This window comes from Sphaeroforma arctica, assembly GCF_001186125.1.
Source record: "Sphaeroforma arctica JP610 unplaced genomic scaffold supercont1.93, whole genome shotgun sequence".
NCBI classification, from domain to species: domain Eukaryota; class Ichthyosporea; order Ichthyophonida; genus Sphaeroforma; species Sphaeroforma arctica.
In genome coordinates this window covers 67115-83335 of record NW_014040465.1, presented here as the reverse complement: position 1 = coordinate 83335, position 16221 = coordinate 67115, and the positions used below count along the sequence as shown (strand labels likewise).

The 16221-nt window shown below is 42.8% G+C and overlaps 1 protein-coding gene across 1 annotated transcript in view; it reads right to left on the bottom strand.

Moving 5' to 3' along the window:
* Positions 1 to 10029: 10029 nt before the first annotated feature.
* Positions 10030 to 16221, bottom strand: part of SARC_02135 (hypothetical protein) — a 7022-nt gene continuing 830 nt past the window's right edge. Inside the window, exons 2-9 of the mRNA XM_014304113.1 lie at positions 14844 to 15249; positions 14018 to 14193; positions 12947 to 13192; positions 12453 to 12644; positions 11796 to 11860; positions 11377 to 11479; positions 10581 to 10676; positions 10030 to 10222 (exon numbers count right to left, since the gene is read on the bottom strand). Coding sequence (XP_014159588.1) covers positions 10064 to 10222; positions 10581 to 10676; positions 11377 to 11479; positions 11796 to 11860; positions 12453 to 12644; positions 12947 to 13192; positions 14018 to 14193; positions 14844 to 15249 — 1443 coding nt within the window. The 3' untranslated portion in view covers positions 10030 to 10063. The remainder of the gene's footprint in view (positions 10223 to 10580; positions 10677 to 11376; positions 11480 to 11795; positions 11861 to 12452; positions 12645 to 12946; positions 13193 to 14017; positions 14194 to 14843; positions 15250 to 16221) is intronic.

Genomic DNA, 16221 nt, shown 5'->3' with positions numbered 1-16221 from the left:
ACAGAGGATTTCCACTCTGACGAGGTGACCGACCTTAATAAATCGGTCGACGACTATACCAATAAAATGGAAGTCGCCCATGCTGCGCATCATGCTGATGACGTAGCATACTATGCGAATATTATTGCGATTAAGCAAAAGCGCATAGACCAATTACTTCAGGCCCAACGTGGCCAAGACCACATGAACAACCAGAAGTACAAGGGACAGATCAGTCGACTTAAGTCGAACTGGGATGCCAACAGCAAGCAGGTCGAGTTTATAAACAACCATGACCTCGACACGCTAACTCGTACGTTTAATGCGTTTACGGTCATGCTGGAGACGAATGATATCGCTCCCCAGCAATGGATCTCTGCCTTAATGCAGATATTTGACCCTACAGGGACCAGTTATCTGATCCTGCAGCGACACCAGCATGAGCTAGACACTTGTCATGACTGGCCAGCTGTGTGTTGGTTTGGTCATATCCTTGTTAAGTAAGGATATGCGTAGCCCTGGGCTGAGTTCAATTTTAAATGAACCAGCCGAGAACACGCTCATTCAGAGTTATATTCTGAAGTTAGACGCTGACCTGAAACGTCCCGATATAACAAAGGACAAGGCACAGCGATGCTACGAATTCCTGGTTATGCACGTGTTCTGTAAGAACATAGGGAATAACGACCGTGAGAGTCTGTACACCGAGTTGCGACGTAAACACGCGACTGAGGCTCGAGACAAGGCACATGAAACAAAGTATCATCTATCCCGACTTACATGGGAACAGCTTTATGATACTGTATCCACTCTTTTTCCCGCACATCGAGTAGCATCGAAGGGAAAAGCGGCTGTTAAGAAGCCACGGGAGCTCACCGATCACGGGTACGTATCCAGGCAGACCTCAAACGAGAGACCCCCACATACACGTGCTCGCGAATCCACTTTCACAACGCGACGGGCACGCGCAGGAGCGAAGGACATGGAACCTCCATTTAAGGAGATTAAGAAATGTGCCGACGCCCAGTGTGGGTATGACATGTACCAGTTTACCCCTAACGGTTATTGGAATGGTAGACATGCATCCACCTGTACACATTTTCTTACTATGTGTGACAAGTGTGAAAAGACCAATGGTTATCACACTAAGTCTTGTGACCGAAAGCCCAACATTAAGTTGGAGTGACGGTACTACCAGGTACAATCATTACACAGACAATACAACGACTCTTTACGTTAAGCAGTTCAAAGGCAACACTGCATTTAATGTCTGTGCACAAGAAATACAATCTACTAGTGACACTGTGAAGAAGCGTCAGTCTCTAGCTAGGACTCTATTTAATAACATAAAGTTCAAGCCTGAGGTCGTTCAAACCTTATTTTTACAGGGATTAATGAAAGACAATCCTGAAGCGCATACACATATAATGCGACTATATAATAAGTCAGGTGTATCTAACGCACATGAGCGCGATTATGACGCTCATGCTAAAGCAGGACAGGAGTCTGGAAACATTACAGACTTAGAGACCACGCAAGTGGATTCTCAACACCCGACCTTTATTCTGGAAGAGCAGAATGATGAAAACATTCTTGTTTGGCTGAAGCAACATCATAAGCTGAAGCACCAGAACGTAGTAGAAGCACTCAAAGATGCTAAGCGACATGGAATCGCGCACCCTAAGCTGGCAACTTTAGTTGACAGAGTATATCAGTCATGCACAGACTGTGATCTCAATCAGATCAAGCGCTATGGTTTCACACCGCTTAAGAGTGTGACTGAAGATGTTCCATGGCGCAGGGTCATCATTGATCTGGTTGACCTGCCCACGTCCGAGCACACAGGCGACCGTTACGTATGCCACTTCTTTGATGTGGCGTCACGGTTTAACTTGCTCTATCCATTAAAGGATAAGAATACGCAGACCATGGCATAATTATGTTGCCAAGTCTTTGCTGACCACGGGTGGCAGGGTATTATGTGCACTGATAACGGTAGCGAGTTTTGCGATGACGTAATGAAATCGCTAGTACTCGTTTCAGGCATATGCCAAAAGAGAGGTGTGCCATATAAGCCGCAAACGCAAGGCGCGAATGAAACGCTCCATAGAGGACTTAAGTTCTTCTTGCGTACTTCATTAACGGATGATGCAGATGATTGGCCATACCACCTTAAGTGGGTACAAACACAGATGAACGAGTGTGCTGATCCGGTTACAGGAACTACACCCGCTCACTATTTTCATGGCAGATATAGTGAGTTACAAATCCCCTTTAACAAGGATGAACCTGATCACCATGAGTTACCATGGTTAAAGAAGGTACAACGTATTTATAACGTTGTATACCCTTGCTTGCGAGAAATACGCAATATAGCCTTATTAAAAAGACAAAGCGTTGGAACACTACCAAGAAGATAGCGGGGTATCAGGTCGGTGACAGAGTTAACATCCGTCAACGTAATTCCGATGCTACTGTATTAACATCTAAATGGATAGGTCCATATATAATCTCTGTAGCAGACACTAAAAGTGGAACGTACGAGGTAAATAACCCCGATGGTTCTAGTGCGCTTAATATAGGCACAAGTCGTATTCTGACTACAGAGATTATACTCGCAAGAAGACATGGCTCTATTGCCCCTCTTGATCGTTCTGAATTTAAAGACATTATATGGAGAACGGATAAGGGAGGCTATACATACTATCGTACACGCTTTATAAACGGTACAATAGCTGAGTTGACTTCAGATGCTTTCGATAATAAAGACTATTTAAAAGCCTTTAATCGAAAATGGCGTAAACGGCTGCATAAGTCACAAGCTGAAAAAGATAGCATGTTTCCATCGTCTGAAGGCACGGAAGTTAAAACTTACCCGCCTACAGCATTTATCCCGAGCTTTAATGCTCATCCTTCATACGTGCTTAAGACACTGAAGCGTAAGAAACGTCCAGTCGACCACCACGGACCTACTGGACCTAAGCCCAAAATTCACAGGGTAACTGAGAACGCTTAACTTCTCCGCCTGAGAAACATTAACTATATGTTATGCTACTTAATGTTTTCGACCCGTTTTTCCTTTCTCGCTTTTTGACCCATAATCAGTTTGAGTGAGCAACTTGCTTCTCATGGGTCTCAAAGCTGGGTGGGGGCTGTGTAATAACCGGGCCTCCACATTAGACTCTATGTTATAAACGTACTCTTAATAGTACGTAAAACGTACTCTTAAAAGTACGTAAACTCTTAAATGGTTCTTAAAGGTTTTTATTAATTAAATATCTTTTCCATTTTACATATCAGATGTTTGGACAAGGCCATTAAAAGGCCCCAGTAAAATACCAAATATAAGATTTGGTCTAGTTCTATTAATAGAACTATATTAACCTTCCAAATCTATTTATATCTGAATACTTCGGTAGCGAGATGGCTCAACCGAACATGGGTTTCTAAGGACTATTAGCGTTGCTTAGTTTATCCTCCGTTCAGCCAACCAGATGTACCAGTCTGATGAAGACTAAGTCGGTAATTCTTGATAAGTGGCAAGTTATTGGTTAATGCAATAACTAGGGACATCAAGAGTATTTTTTCTTCTTTTTTTTTCTCCTAAAGATAGGATTTTATGAGTCTCTCGGATTCGCCCCAACGAAACAACCCATAGTTTCTATTAGAGCGACAACGAAACACTAAATAAAATCCCTTCGGCGAAAACAGTACTGAGAGGATTATATATAGGCAATGTCTCAGCCTTACAATCCCTCAAAGTATTGCTGTTTTCACGAGGCATACCTAAAGGTACTTTTAAATAGAACCGTTAAAAACCATTTGGTTCACGCACTATTAAGAGTACGTTTATAGTTTATGTACTGCTTAAGAGTACGTTTATAGAGCATGATCTAATGTGGAGGCCCGGCTATTACAGATATTCACAATGCTTATCGGCGATCCTTGTGGTGTGTCTTGTATGGTTTTTATTGTTGATATGTGCGTTGATGTAAATATAGCGTCCTTTGTTGCGTGGGTAGCTCACGTCGTGTACTCTTTTACATTTCTTGACAGAACCGTCCGTATTGAGAGAGGTAATCTGGGAGAGTGGAGGCACCCTCTAGTATCCTGTGTCTAGCTGTGCTTTATCGAATGGGCCTATGATCGTGCCTGCCTTCCTGAAGGTCTTTGCTAATCTTTGCTGCAACCCCCGTGCTATTTTCGAAGGCTTGCTTGTGATTCCTGAATGTCAACTTATGTGTGCGATCGCCAGTATGACCAATGTGTGCTCCAAATGGTAGAATATTAAGAATCTCAGCTTTCTTTATTGCATCATATCCTTGGAGTGCCTCCTTTACTATCTGAGGGGTTGGGACTGAATGTGGTCTGGGTTTATCTATGATAACATTGCTGAGATTCTGTGGCGTACCATAGTTTTACTGGGTCTCGCACAGTTTTCGTTCGTGCATCTTGGGGTCATGATTGGCGCCGCTATGAGACTTGCGGTCTTTGCATTTGTTCCTGTTGCACTCGTGTACAAATCGACAATTGTTCATCTTGTAGCTGCCTCGGTTAAAGTTGTTGCATCGCAATCTCTCAGGTGGTTCGCCTCAAGTCGTCCCTTTCTTAGTGTCCTTGAAATCGACGCACGTACAGAACAGGATGCTCACAGTGCAGTTCTGTTCTCACAGTAGGTGTTTGGCAGGCGATTCTGTGGTGTGTACAGGAATCTGGTATGCACCTTGGTTCAATGTTTGCTGTTTGTACCTCTGGTGTGTAAACATCAAAACGGCACCTATGTTCCAAATCCAGAGATTCGACTGCATCAAGTGTCAAATTTAACAGGTGCTGACAAAGTTGTGCTTGATACGCAACCAGATCCATTATTGCTGTTGGATCGGTTCGTATATTCACATTGTGGACTAACATCGCTCCCATTACGTGTCCATATTTTTAACAAATCTGCTGCTGAATAAAAGCTCTCTTTTGCTGCTTTTACTTTGGCTACGCCCGAGTCCATCGTAAGTTCTGCGTCGTTTATTCGTACATGGGCTGGTCTCGCCGCACGCTTCACTTCTGATAGTTTTACTGACTCACCTTCACGAAATTTCTCCATGAGTGATTCTGGGAAATCTGTCATTAGTGCTCGCAGTGTTGCTTCGGCTTCCAACTACGTACGTTCCTTGTTCCCTGCTCCGTTTGATAAATTCATGATTTGCATCTCCATCATCTTGATCTTGCTGTCTTGTAGTGCATGGTTATCAGCGCTCTTCGCTTCTTTGATGGCCTGCTCCCTTTCAGATTCTTCCACCCTAGCTGCCGGTTCGAGTTGAAACTCTTTCTTATTGCCTTGATAAGGCTACACCTAACTGGGTGATGTTTTCTTCCAGTTGCAAAGCCCTACACTTAGCTGCGCGTGCTGTGATTGTTCTCCTTCACTTGATAAAAAGGTCTCTTCTTCGGATTCTGCTGCAGCCCTCTTGCTGTAAATTGCTGTAAAATGTTAATGCGTATAAGGCAATAAGTTAATGTTGTGTACTTAGCCTCTCTGCGTGCTTGCATATGTATATATATATATATATATATGCTTCACATCTCTCGTCGCCTGGCGTCTCCTATATATATGCTCTTTTGCTCTTGAGAGTCTAATTACTAATTAGCGCTTATTGGCCTTTGGCAATATCTGCTTTTTACCTTCGATAAAATCGCTCTGCAATTTTATACTGTTATATATTATTGAATATTGTATGTTTTACATCGTAGCACTTGCCTGATGCTACATATTTTACCAGAATCGGTAGTCTCTAAACATCCTACTAATCACTAATAACTTCTCATTTCTCAACGGCTTTTTTATCCTCGAGTATTCAGTGCTGCGGTGCGGTATCTTCCCGGCCGGATTTGGCCTCAAATTATTCTGCTGCAACATCTCTTCCGGTTTAACTATCTAAAGGCTCCCTTTACCACTATAAAGTGCCAAAGAATAGACTAAGTGCGAAAGTATGCGCTGAAGAGCGATACAATAAATTATTAGCAGTTTACCACGAGATTACAGACACGCCAATACCAACGTTGTTTTCGTATCTTTATAGATACCATACACGGATGAGCAATCTAAGTGAGCCACATTGTATTGTAAATCGACAATATGGAGCCCACTGTAAAGGTTGAAAACAAACATGATGCACTATACATAGTGAGTTTGATGTTATATACACCGACATGTATTGCGGCTACAGAGAAAGACGCAGCGAAGAATGAAGTGGGGGTTGCCTACAAACCCATTGGGAGGTTTACAAAGCCATCTTCTAATAAGTAAGTAACAGGGAATCGGATCGTGGGATTCTGTAAAAAATCACCGAGTCTAAATGTTAGTATAATATTATTGGTTCTTTCCAGGACCCTGATTGTGCTACCGATTCCTTTGAAGTTCCAAATGCAAGTTTTGCGTAATTAATATACACTCTGTATACCTTAAAAGAAGGAGCTGATAGAACATGCTACATCGGCGGATCTGTAAAAGAACAGCATTGACTTGCAGCACATGAAGCTGTGAGACCATTGATTGACAAATTTGAAAATACAAATTCACATGATTAAGTACATGCATTTTATTCAAAACTGAGAACAAAACATCAAATACGTATAACATACTCATTCAATATCATACTTATAGCATGCAACCACCTGTTTAAACCCCCTTTTATGTTAATCAGAATGGAACAGTAACGATGCAAGTGCGTAGTTCAAACCTTTTCACATACCAGTAATAGTTATTCAGACCCAAGTGGCCATGTGACCTATAATAGCTCAGATTCGCTAGGCAGTGTTACAATTTACTTTATTTTCACCGCACCACGTCCCAAGCAAACACACACGCCAAATGTCTCATGACAAGCCGCCCAAGGTACTATTGCTAAATATGTTATAGGTGCAAATGTCGACTGCAAAGCCCTAACAGCTTATAAACGGTAGTAAAAGCCGTTGGAGATCGAGAAAAAAAGCCCTCGAATAAAATTTTCCATTTATTGAAAGGATAGTGGAGGGATCACAGGTGGAAATATATCAAATCAACTACATATTGAACGGTATGATAAACTTCTAGCTATATATGTGATACACATTGTCGTGATTTAAGGTGCATACTAAATCGACAAAAGAATAGGCTAAAGTACGAAAGTACGCAATAAAAAGCGATACTATTAATCCTTAACAGCTAACCACGAGGTACAGACACACCAATGATGGTCGATGACGTTTCCACTCGCTACGAATTGTTTTCATAGGTGCTACACACGGCCGAGCAATATAATTGAGATACATACCAAGACATACATATCCTGCATCTAGGTGCGTTCGGCATATATTTAAAATATGTTTGCCATTGTACTTCCTTCTTCTGTCGGGATTGTCTTTGCCATGTAAATCACAATAAAAAATATATGGTGCCTGATCTATAGTCAACAATCCTTTCACTTGCTTCAAATTGATCTTTATGTACTCAATACTCCGCGCTTCGTTAGTATCACTACATGACCGAAATAGAGTACAAGCGAGAAATATATCCGCCAAGGATGCAATGATAGTGGCGAATCAAAGGTGGTATAGTTATCAAATGAAAAGCAGAACCAACTCAAAAACTACAACAAATGTTCACAATATGGTGGAGGTCATTGAAAGCATGAAACTAAGCATTACAGTTCATTTAACACAAGAAAGTCAAAATATAAGAGGCGCGCCCAAGTGGAAAAAAGGAGCATCAATGTCAATGGTGATGATATCGCTCTAAAATCACAAAAACTATATGTGTGCTCCCCTGTCAGCCCCTGATTTATATATTATGTATGGGCGCATCACATATAACCTTCCTGACACTGACAGGCGTAATCTATCAGGTGTACCGAGGGCTCATTACCACAATGCATCTGATTACTTATTTGACTCAGTGCTGTGCAGTGTGCAACTTGAGGTGTCTGCCGCTACCAACAGTCTGCCGCTACCAACAAGTGGCTGTCAGTTTGACGCATTTTAACTTTGTAATCACGAACGACGCTGCAGCTTTTAGTGAAAACCACATTGCTACCACCCATATGTTTCATTAGCATCGTTAAGCATTACATCTTATTGCGCAAAGTGATATACTAGCCAAAAGTGGATAAGAGTGAGCTTGTATTTGAAATATTCACTATAATAGACTATCATAACCTATCGACGGGCGAAGCGGTATCTGTTAGAAAATTCTTTACGTCAATATTGGTCACACTTGTATAGGGACGCTATCCACTATGCCGATTTGGAAGAAGTTGCACTATACGATCATCTATTCATATGGAGCGATGGCAACGAGAATCATCCTCAAAGTAGCATAACCGTACAAGTATCAATTGGATATCATCTTTGTTCCTATTTTCCTGGCGAAGTAAGTATTGCGAGTTGCTGCATATCGTGCAGTTAAATGGCAATACAGAACACTTGATACTCGTATACCCACTTCCCTAAGCAATGGCTCAGCTATCGAATAAATTCAAGTAGTTGACCGCATAAAAGCGCAATTTGGCTTTCTAGCTAGAAGTCCCATGTTGCGTGAGGTAGGTGGTGGCGTGGTTTACGGTAGATATGCACACTTGTAGTTTAAAAGTCTCACACGTCCCTTTTCTTCAGTCGAATGCATGTCGTACCAGTCAGTCGTTGATTAAGTTTTGTGACTGTCTTATTAATGTATCTCGGTACATATATTGGGAGTTTCTATGAAAAGTATATCTATGTTAGAAAAGTATATCTATGTCTTATTTGGGTTTCTACCATGGGGGTAAAACGGTCCCCCCACGTTGCATTACCTGTCCTTAGGTGATGCAGACCGTTCTCTTCGATAAATGTCGTTGTCAGGGGTGTCTGATGCCCGCTAGATGTCCAATTTGTGCAGGTGCATACCATGTTTCAGCCTATCCCAACTTGCCATGCGAGAAATGGGAAGGTATCCACTTGCCCTCTGCAACCTTTATACATCTCTTTTCTTCTGTACTATGTCCCCTGCCCTTTTATTAGTATTTATTTCACCCCCAAAACTGCATTCTTACCCACTACGATTTGTTATTTCTTCCGAATTATCAGACCCCTGCCCTCTACAATTGATCATTCCTTCAAGTTATTAGTCCTCTGCCAGTTATTATGATCTATTCCTTTGAAAGCATCAGTCCTCTACCCTTTATCCTGGGTTGGTAAAAGAAATAGACAGGCCGCCTGAAAACTTGTGTCTTTGTCGTGTTTCCAATGTCTTCTGTTTGTCTTTGATGTCTTTTGATGTCATGGTGTAGGACGTCGTCGTCCGGTCCATTTAGAATCAGTTGTAGATGGAATAGGGCAGGTCAATAGGACCATTGGTTTAAGTGTAAATAAACCATGAAGTATATTCATGTTCTGAATTTCGAGAACACGGTACATACTGCCATTGTTCACAACAACTAACAGAGCTGAACAGTTGTAGGAGTTTTCCCCGTAAACCAATGGTCTGTATGTTTGGAGACAAAATGACACCCGTCGGACATGTACACTGATGAAATGTCGTGGAGACAGTCTCCAAGGTCGTTTAGTCAAAAGACAGCAGCCCAGACTCAATATCTATTTTCTTCTTCCGGACTATCAGTCTCATGCCGGCTACTAAAATCTATTTATTCAGGACCAACCGTGCCTTACCCCTCTACTTTTATGACCTATATATTTCTTCCAAGACTATCAGCTATTATCCACTTCTTCAGGAAATTCGAGGTATTCAGCCGGAGAATTTGCATAGGTTATATACTAAATGAGTGATCTAGGCTCAATTTATCTGGTAGGGCATTTCCAGTATTCATACTTCACATCAAACAGAAGATAGGGCCTATATATGTATATATACACACAACACACAACACATGCACACACACACACACATGTATATAATAAAATGTATATATAATAATATATATACACAAATATATATATACTAGTATATTAATATATATATATATACGTACATAAATACACATGTACATTTGTATAGCAGAATAGAAAGGGCAGCCAAAACAAATATCATCACCACATGTATTTTAATATTATATCTCAACTAAAAGTTAAAGCTTCCTTGTTGCGAGGTATCCTGTCCAAATTGATAACTATCATCTCCGGCCAGCGGCGCGACGTTCTCATCTATGTCGTCTTCCTCGGCGAAATAGTCCATTATCAGATTGTGCGCGAGGTTGTAGATTTCTAAATTCTCGTGTTCCTGTAATTTTTACACCAACGGGGTTAAAATCGTCAGAATAATTGACAAGATGCTGCATAAGTTAAATAGAATACGACAAGTGCGTATTTATGTAGCATAACAACAAGGTATAGAAAAGCGCACAACGCAACTTACCTCCAAAGAATAAGTTTTGAGTAATTAAGAAGTGTATGTGTAGAGCACACCACACAGTGTGGATACAGTCAATACGATATCCACATGTGCGGACGTGGGACAACACACGGCTTCTCAAAAAAACAAAACAAAAAAACGGGTATATTTCAAATGCTCTTGTATTACATGAAACTTGAAGATTCGTAAAATATGAAGCAGACAGAATTATATGATGGGCACCCACCTGTAGTCTCTCCAGGATGTCAACTCCGCCCACCTCTTCGACGTAGAGCGCATATAAATTCTTTTGTCCAGAAATTAAGGCCTCTGTCTGACCAGTCTGTGAACGTGAATGTAATAATTTAGCATCTCACTTAACATAAAAATGTTTTATTCCGACTAAAGATAGTAACCTAGCCGATACACCATGCATAGCAAATCCAATCAAAACGCGATTATCAATGGAAGTGAAGAATGAGCAATATGGTCTTTTGATTAGTACAAATATATAGAGAAATGTCTGATACCGGATCGCGACCGTCTTGAATCCACAGAAGCATAACACCAACAGACAACTAAGACAACTGTTCGATACTGACATGACTAAAAGATGACCAACACGCGAAGAACACGAGGGGCCTGGAGAAAATTGGCGTAAGCACGCAATGAAAGTGACCATAGCACTGGCGCCAATGGAATCAACTGGATAGATGAACAACATAAGCGTTACAAAGCTTTGCCAGACAAAGATACTTGAGTCGTGCACGAGTGTCAGATGTTTGGTAAACATACGAGGTACACGACCTAATTGTAAATGGCTCGACGGAAATAGAATGAAATAAATAGAAAACAATCACAATCAAACTGACTCGACCTTTCTGGATGGCCACAATACAACAAGACACGAAAAAAGTATACACACCAGTTGTTCGCATCATTTCGTAAACACATGCGTAAACCCAAAGAACAAATTCTACAAAAAGTGGAAACGCTGTCACATATCTGACTCCCTAGTTTAATTGAACATGCAAACCGCATACCTCACAAACCATCTTTAATGATTCCAGCATAACCCTACAAAGCTGTGCGGACGTGTTGAGGTTTTCGCAGAAGGGCTTTAGGAATCCTTGCTCAACAAGGTATCTGTAATACACACGTGAGTGGGGACGGGAATGGGGATTTAGTGCGTGACAGTAGTGCTGTATGCGAGGTGCAAAGTGCAGTAAAAGGAGACAAAACAAGTCAGACAGCGCCACAGGGGCTGAAATAGATGTAACAAATATGGGTAACGCACCAAGTTAAACTATAAGATCTCGGGCTAATATGATACCGTGAGTGCCAAGCTAAAGCATGACTGTTGTGATGAATGGTCCACTCTTATGTATTCAGTAGGGCTATACCGATATACATAATACTCTGTTTATGCACGTAGCTACGGCCAGTTCACATAGATACATACTTGCGTTGACTATCCGATCCTCCCATACACAAATTAGCGAGTGCCCAGCAAGCTTCGTCGCGAGTCTGTAAATGTGAGAGAAATAATGTGGTGAATTACCCACCACGTGTGGTCGAAAGTTGGCAATAATTCCACACAAAGAGTTTTAAGTGTGGCCGAAACTAGCGCTGCACAGGCTCGGAATGAGAAGAAACCCGCGTGCAATGTCCATCTGTGCAGGTTAGTTCACACGTGGTGACACAGACTCTCAACAACGGACACGGGAGCCACCTGACACAGATGCTAATCTGGCAGTAAGGCTGATCAAGGTAACTTGTACACGCGCCAAAATCATAGGGCACGTGCAAGAATCGGCGCCACTTGTACGCAATCTCCACGGATAAGAAAAAAAAATTAATAAAATGTGCATCTAACCCAGAAAACACACAATGCTGAGCACGCTTTGTGTAAATAGGTGCGCACTCAGGATGACTAAATATCTAGAACTAAAGGAGACAACGCTCATATACGCGTACATCATGTGCCATTGATGTACGTACGGCCACACATGCAACTGTTTCAATACACACACAAAACATAGCCTGTTTGCGACACAAGCCCAGGGCATGTATACTGAACCGCACATTACTGCACATGCGCAGACACACACCAACACACCCGCTGTTCCGAAGAATTGGTGAGAGTCCTTAGCAGGGGTGGGATAACATTGCCATCGATAACGGCCTGTATCTGCGCCTGTGTGCCCGCCGTGATGTTAGAGATGGTCCAGCACGCCTCCTTCTTGATAGTCTCTTTGTTGTAATCTAACAGCGCCAACAGCATAGGGAGTGCCCCGCAATTGATGACCACCTGGAAGAGTTAGGGATCAACGGATTAGCATAAGCCTTCTCCAGACGAGCGATCGAGATCGTGCAGTTGGGTTACAGCGAAGTAAGCCGTTAGAACTATCCAACAAGTACCAGAAACTTTGTCACTGGGATCGCAGCGGAACATTCTGCAGCTCGAAAAAGGTTGATTGACGACATAACACGGTATCAACGCGTAAACGACCCAATGCCAGACACACAGATTGCCAACTGACCTTCTAGTGTTAGTGGGCTAAGATTGCAAACGGGGTATAGACGTGAACCAACAACCAACAACCAACTGACCTGCGTGGGATTCTCAGCACCGGTCACGATATTACCAATACACCTCAGGGCAGGCGTCTTGACGCTGACCTTGGTGTGCATCAGAAGCTCCACCAAACGCCTCACGGCACCCGAGTCGATGACGGCGCTGATCTTGTCGTCGCCACCATCACAGATGTAACTCAGGGCCCAAGTGGCATCACCAAGCACTTCCTCATCGTCGCCATACAGCAGGCGGGCAAGGGTGGGGACGGCTGGGGCGATCTCCTACGCAGAGATAGACAGACGGCGTGAATATGGTGTCAAAGGTAACAACACTAGATAGTTTAGGGCGGGTGGCGCGAGGAGTGTCCGGAGTAGGGTTTTTTAAAAGCACATTCTAATTGTTAAAAGCGCGGGTTGTATTTGGTATACAATTAAGTTTCGAGAGGAAACCCCACAGGTTGCTACATAGAAGGCTTGCGAGTGTGGGCACGGTATTTAGCCCCAATTGGGATGCAGGGTGTGTGGCGAGTAAACCAGGTGCACATGACACAACTCACACAGAAACACACACTGCAGTCATTTCATATGCTGCAATGCATATATTAGAATGCCACCACAAACCGATGGTCTAACAAAGCTCTGAAGGTAAGGCCCACAGCACAAAACACGATAAAACAGCCTCCTACACACATGTGAAGTAGTGCATGCGACCATCAGACATCACTCAAAACAAACGCCAGCGAGAGCGAGGATCTAGAACGTATACTTATAATCAGTGGATGGGGTGTGCGCTTCCTCCTAGGAAACAAACACAAACATTCCATCAAGAGAATAAAAGTCTCCTCTATTCAATGGACGAAGCACACACACACACACACAAACATGCACCACACGGTCAGTACGACACGTGGGTCACATATAACCCACTCACAGATCAGACAATAAACAGCCAAGATAGCAGAGGTCCAAGTTGCTGCGACGATTTGCCTAACAGCTTCATCATGCAGTGCAAAGGCCAAAAAGCATCCGTGCTATATGTTATGCTGCTGGAGAATGCACAATTTAGGCATGCACACACCAACACACACGTGGTCACTTGCTACTTACAACAAAGTTAGGGCGAGGGTCCTTTCCGCGGCACAGGTTAGACAGCGCCCACGTAGCGTTGCGAGTTACGCCCACCTTGTGCGTATTGGCAATCAGAGCCAGCAATGGACGTAGCACACCACACTCCAGCACATAGTCACGGTACTGCGAGCAGTCACCAGCGATATTTCCCAAGGCTATTGATATATGTATATACACATGAATGCATATTAGTACAGGTGGATTGCATGCGGTGCTGTGAAATTGTCAGTGGGCAATGGAGTGTGAGATACAAATGTGTTTATATTCCGAGCCAACGTAACTCATACACCTACCACACGGTGTCATACAACCATTCCAATAAATCCCAATTTAAAAAATATACGCAACCCAGAAGAACACACACGACCACGCAGACTAATAGATATATACAGCTGTGTGTACATGCACAGATGGATACGCTCCCACAACTGTGTGCATATATGCAGACAAAGACACTCAGAGCTACCCATACACCCCACCCCACGGAATCATGCATGTCTTTCAATTCGACTTATACCTCTTACTGCCCAGTGCACACCCACCACAACCACGGAGACAAATAAACCCAAAAGGAAAAAATACATACATAATCACCCGACAAAAAAACACAACAACTTACACGCACACATACCCTACACAGCCTGCTCAGCCACATCCTCGGCCGGCGAGTTGAGCAGTCGAACAAAACTCGACAAACCCGCACCAACAAACCAGCAGACGATATAGTGACCAATCTTCTCAACACGCAGATCACATAACATACACAATACATGTCTCATTCATACACAAACCCTCACCCACATACCCCACACAGCCTGCTCAGCCACATCCTCGGCCGGCGAGTTGAGCAGTCGAACGAAACTCGGCACGGCCCCCGCCTTGACCACGGCGAGTGTCTGGTTCTTGTCACCAGACGCGATGTTGGTCAGGGCCCAGGCCGCCTCCAACTGTATGGTTGTGTGTCCGTCGTACAACTCGGAAAGAAAGCTGATCATGCGTGGTACCACTGCGGCGTACTGTAACACATCCTTGATGGGAGGGTTTTCGGCCCGGGAGAGGATCTTTCGGATGCCGTGGGCGCCTGCGTACTGCGACTCGAGGTCTTCAGACATGAGACTTTGCACCAGGTTGTCTAAGGGCAGGGCCGGTCCGTTCTCGATACTGGTTTCATCTTCGACCACACTCAGAACGTTGCGTCGTTTTTGCAGCATCTGTGAGGCGGTGGGGGATGTTTGTCAGTGAAAGAGATCATGTTCGTGTATATGTGCACGTGTGCATTGGGGTGTATCAAAGGCCTGGAATAATCAACGTGTGCATGTATATGCGTGCAGTACCCCAAAATCTTGTATAATGCTGCGAGTGCGTGTATGGGGTGTGCTCATGTGTGCGTACGCTGGGCGTTAAACGAACACTCTGTATACAGTATCAAGCCGAGTTAATTAATGTGCGCCGATAGATTGTTTTGAACCGAGAAAGTATCTATATTCTATTCCTCTGCAATACGCGCACCTAACCACACGTGTACAAAAAAAAACGGTATTGTCAATACTAGTGTAGGCTGATAGCGAAATTGGGCAGGATACAATACACTGCACCAGTTATCAAGTACGTGTTAGAAACAACTGAGGAAAGCCTATCTGTACCAAATCCAAACAAACCCTTGACATATCACATCCCGCACAGAGGAATACGCGCAATGACTATCTGTGCGACATATATCGGGCACTGGCCAAACAGGCCCGCTACACTAGACTATGTAAATCACGAGAGGAAACCACTACAGGCAGTACTAAACAAGATACATAGTGGCGCCTCTTTGCACGCGAAATTGAACTTGGGGCGTGTAAAATATGTGTTTCATACCCATATGCTCATTTACACACACAGACACACACACACACACACACATATATATATATATATATGTATCTACATACACACACACACACACACACAAATATATATATATATATATATTTATATATATATATATACATATACATACATACATACACACACACACATATATATAAATACATACATACTTATATATATATATATATATAGATATATAGAAATATATATATGTATATATATATATATGCATATACATACATACATACAAATATATACAAATACATAAAAAATTTCCGCTTGCTAGCTACCAGTACCAGAACGCACAG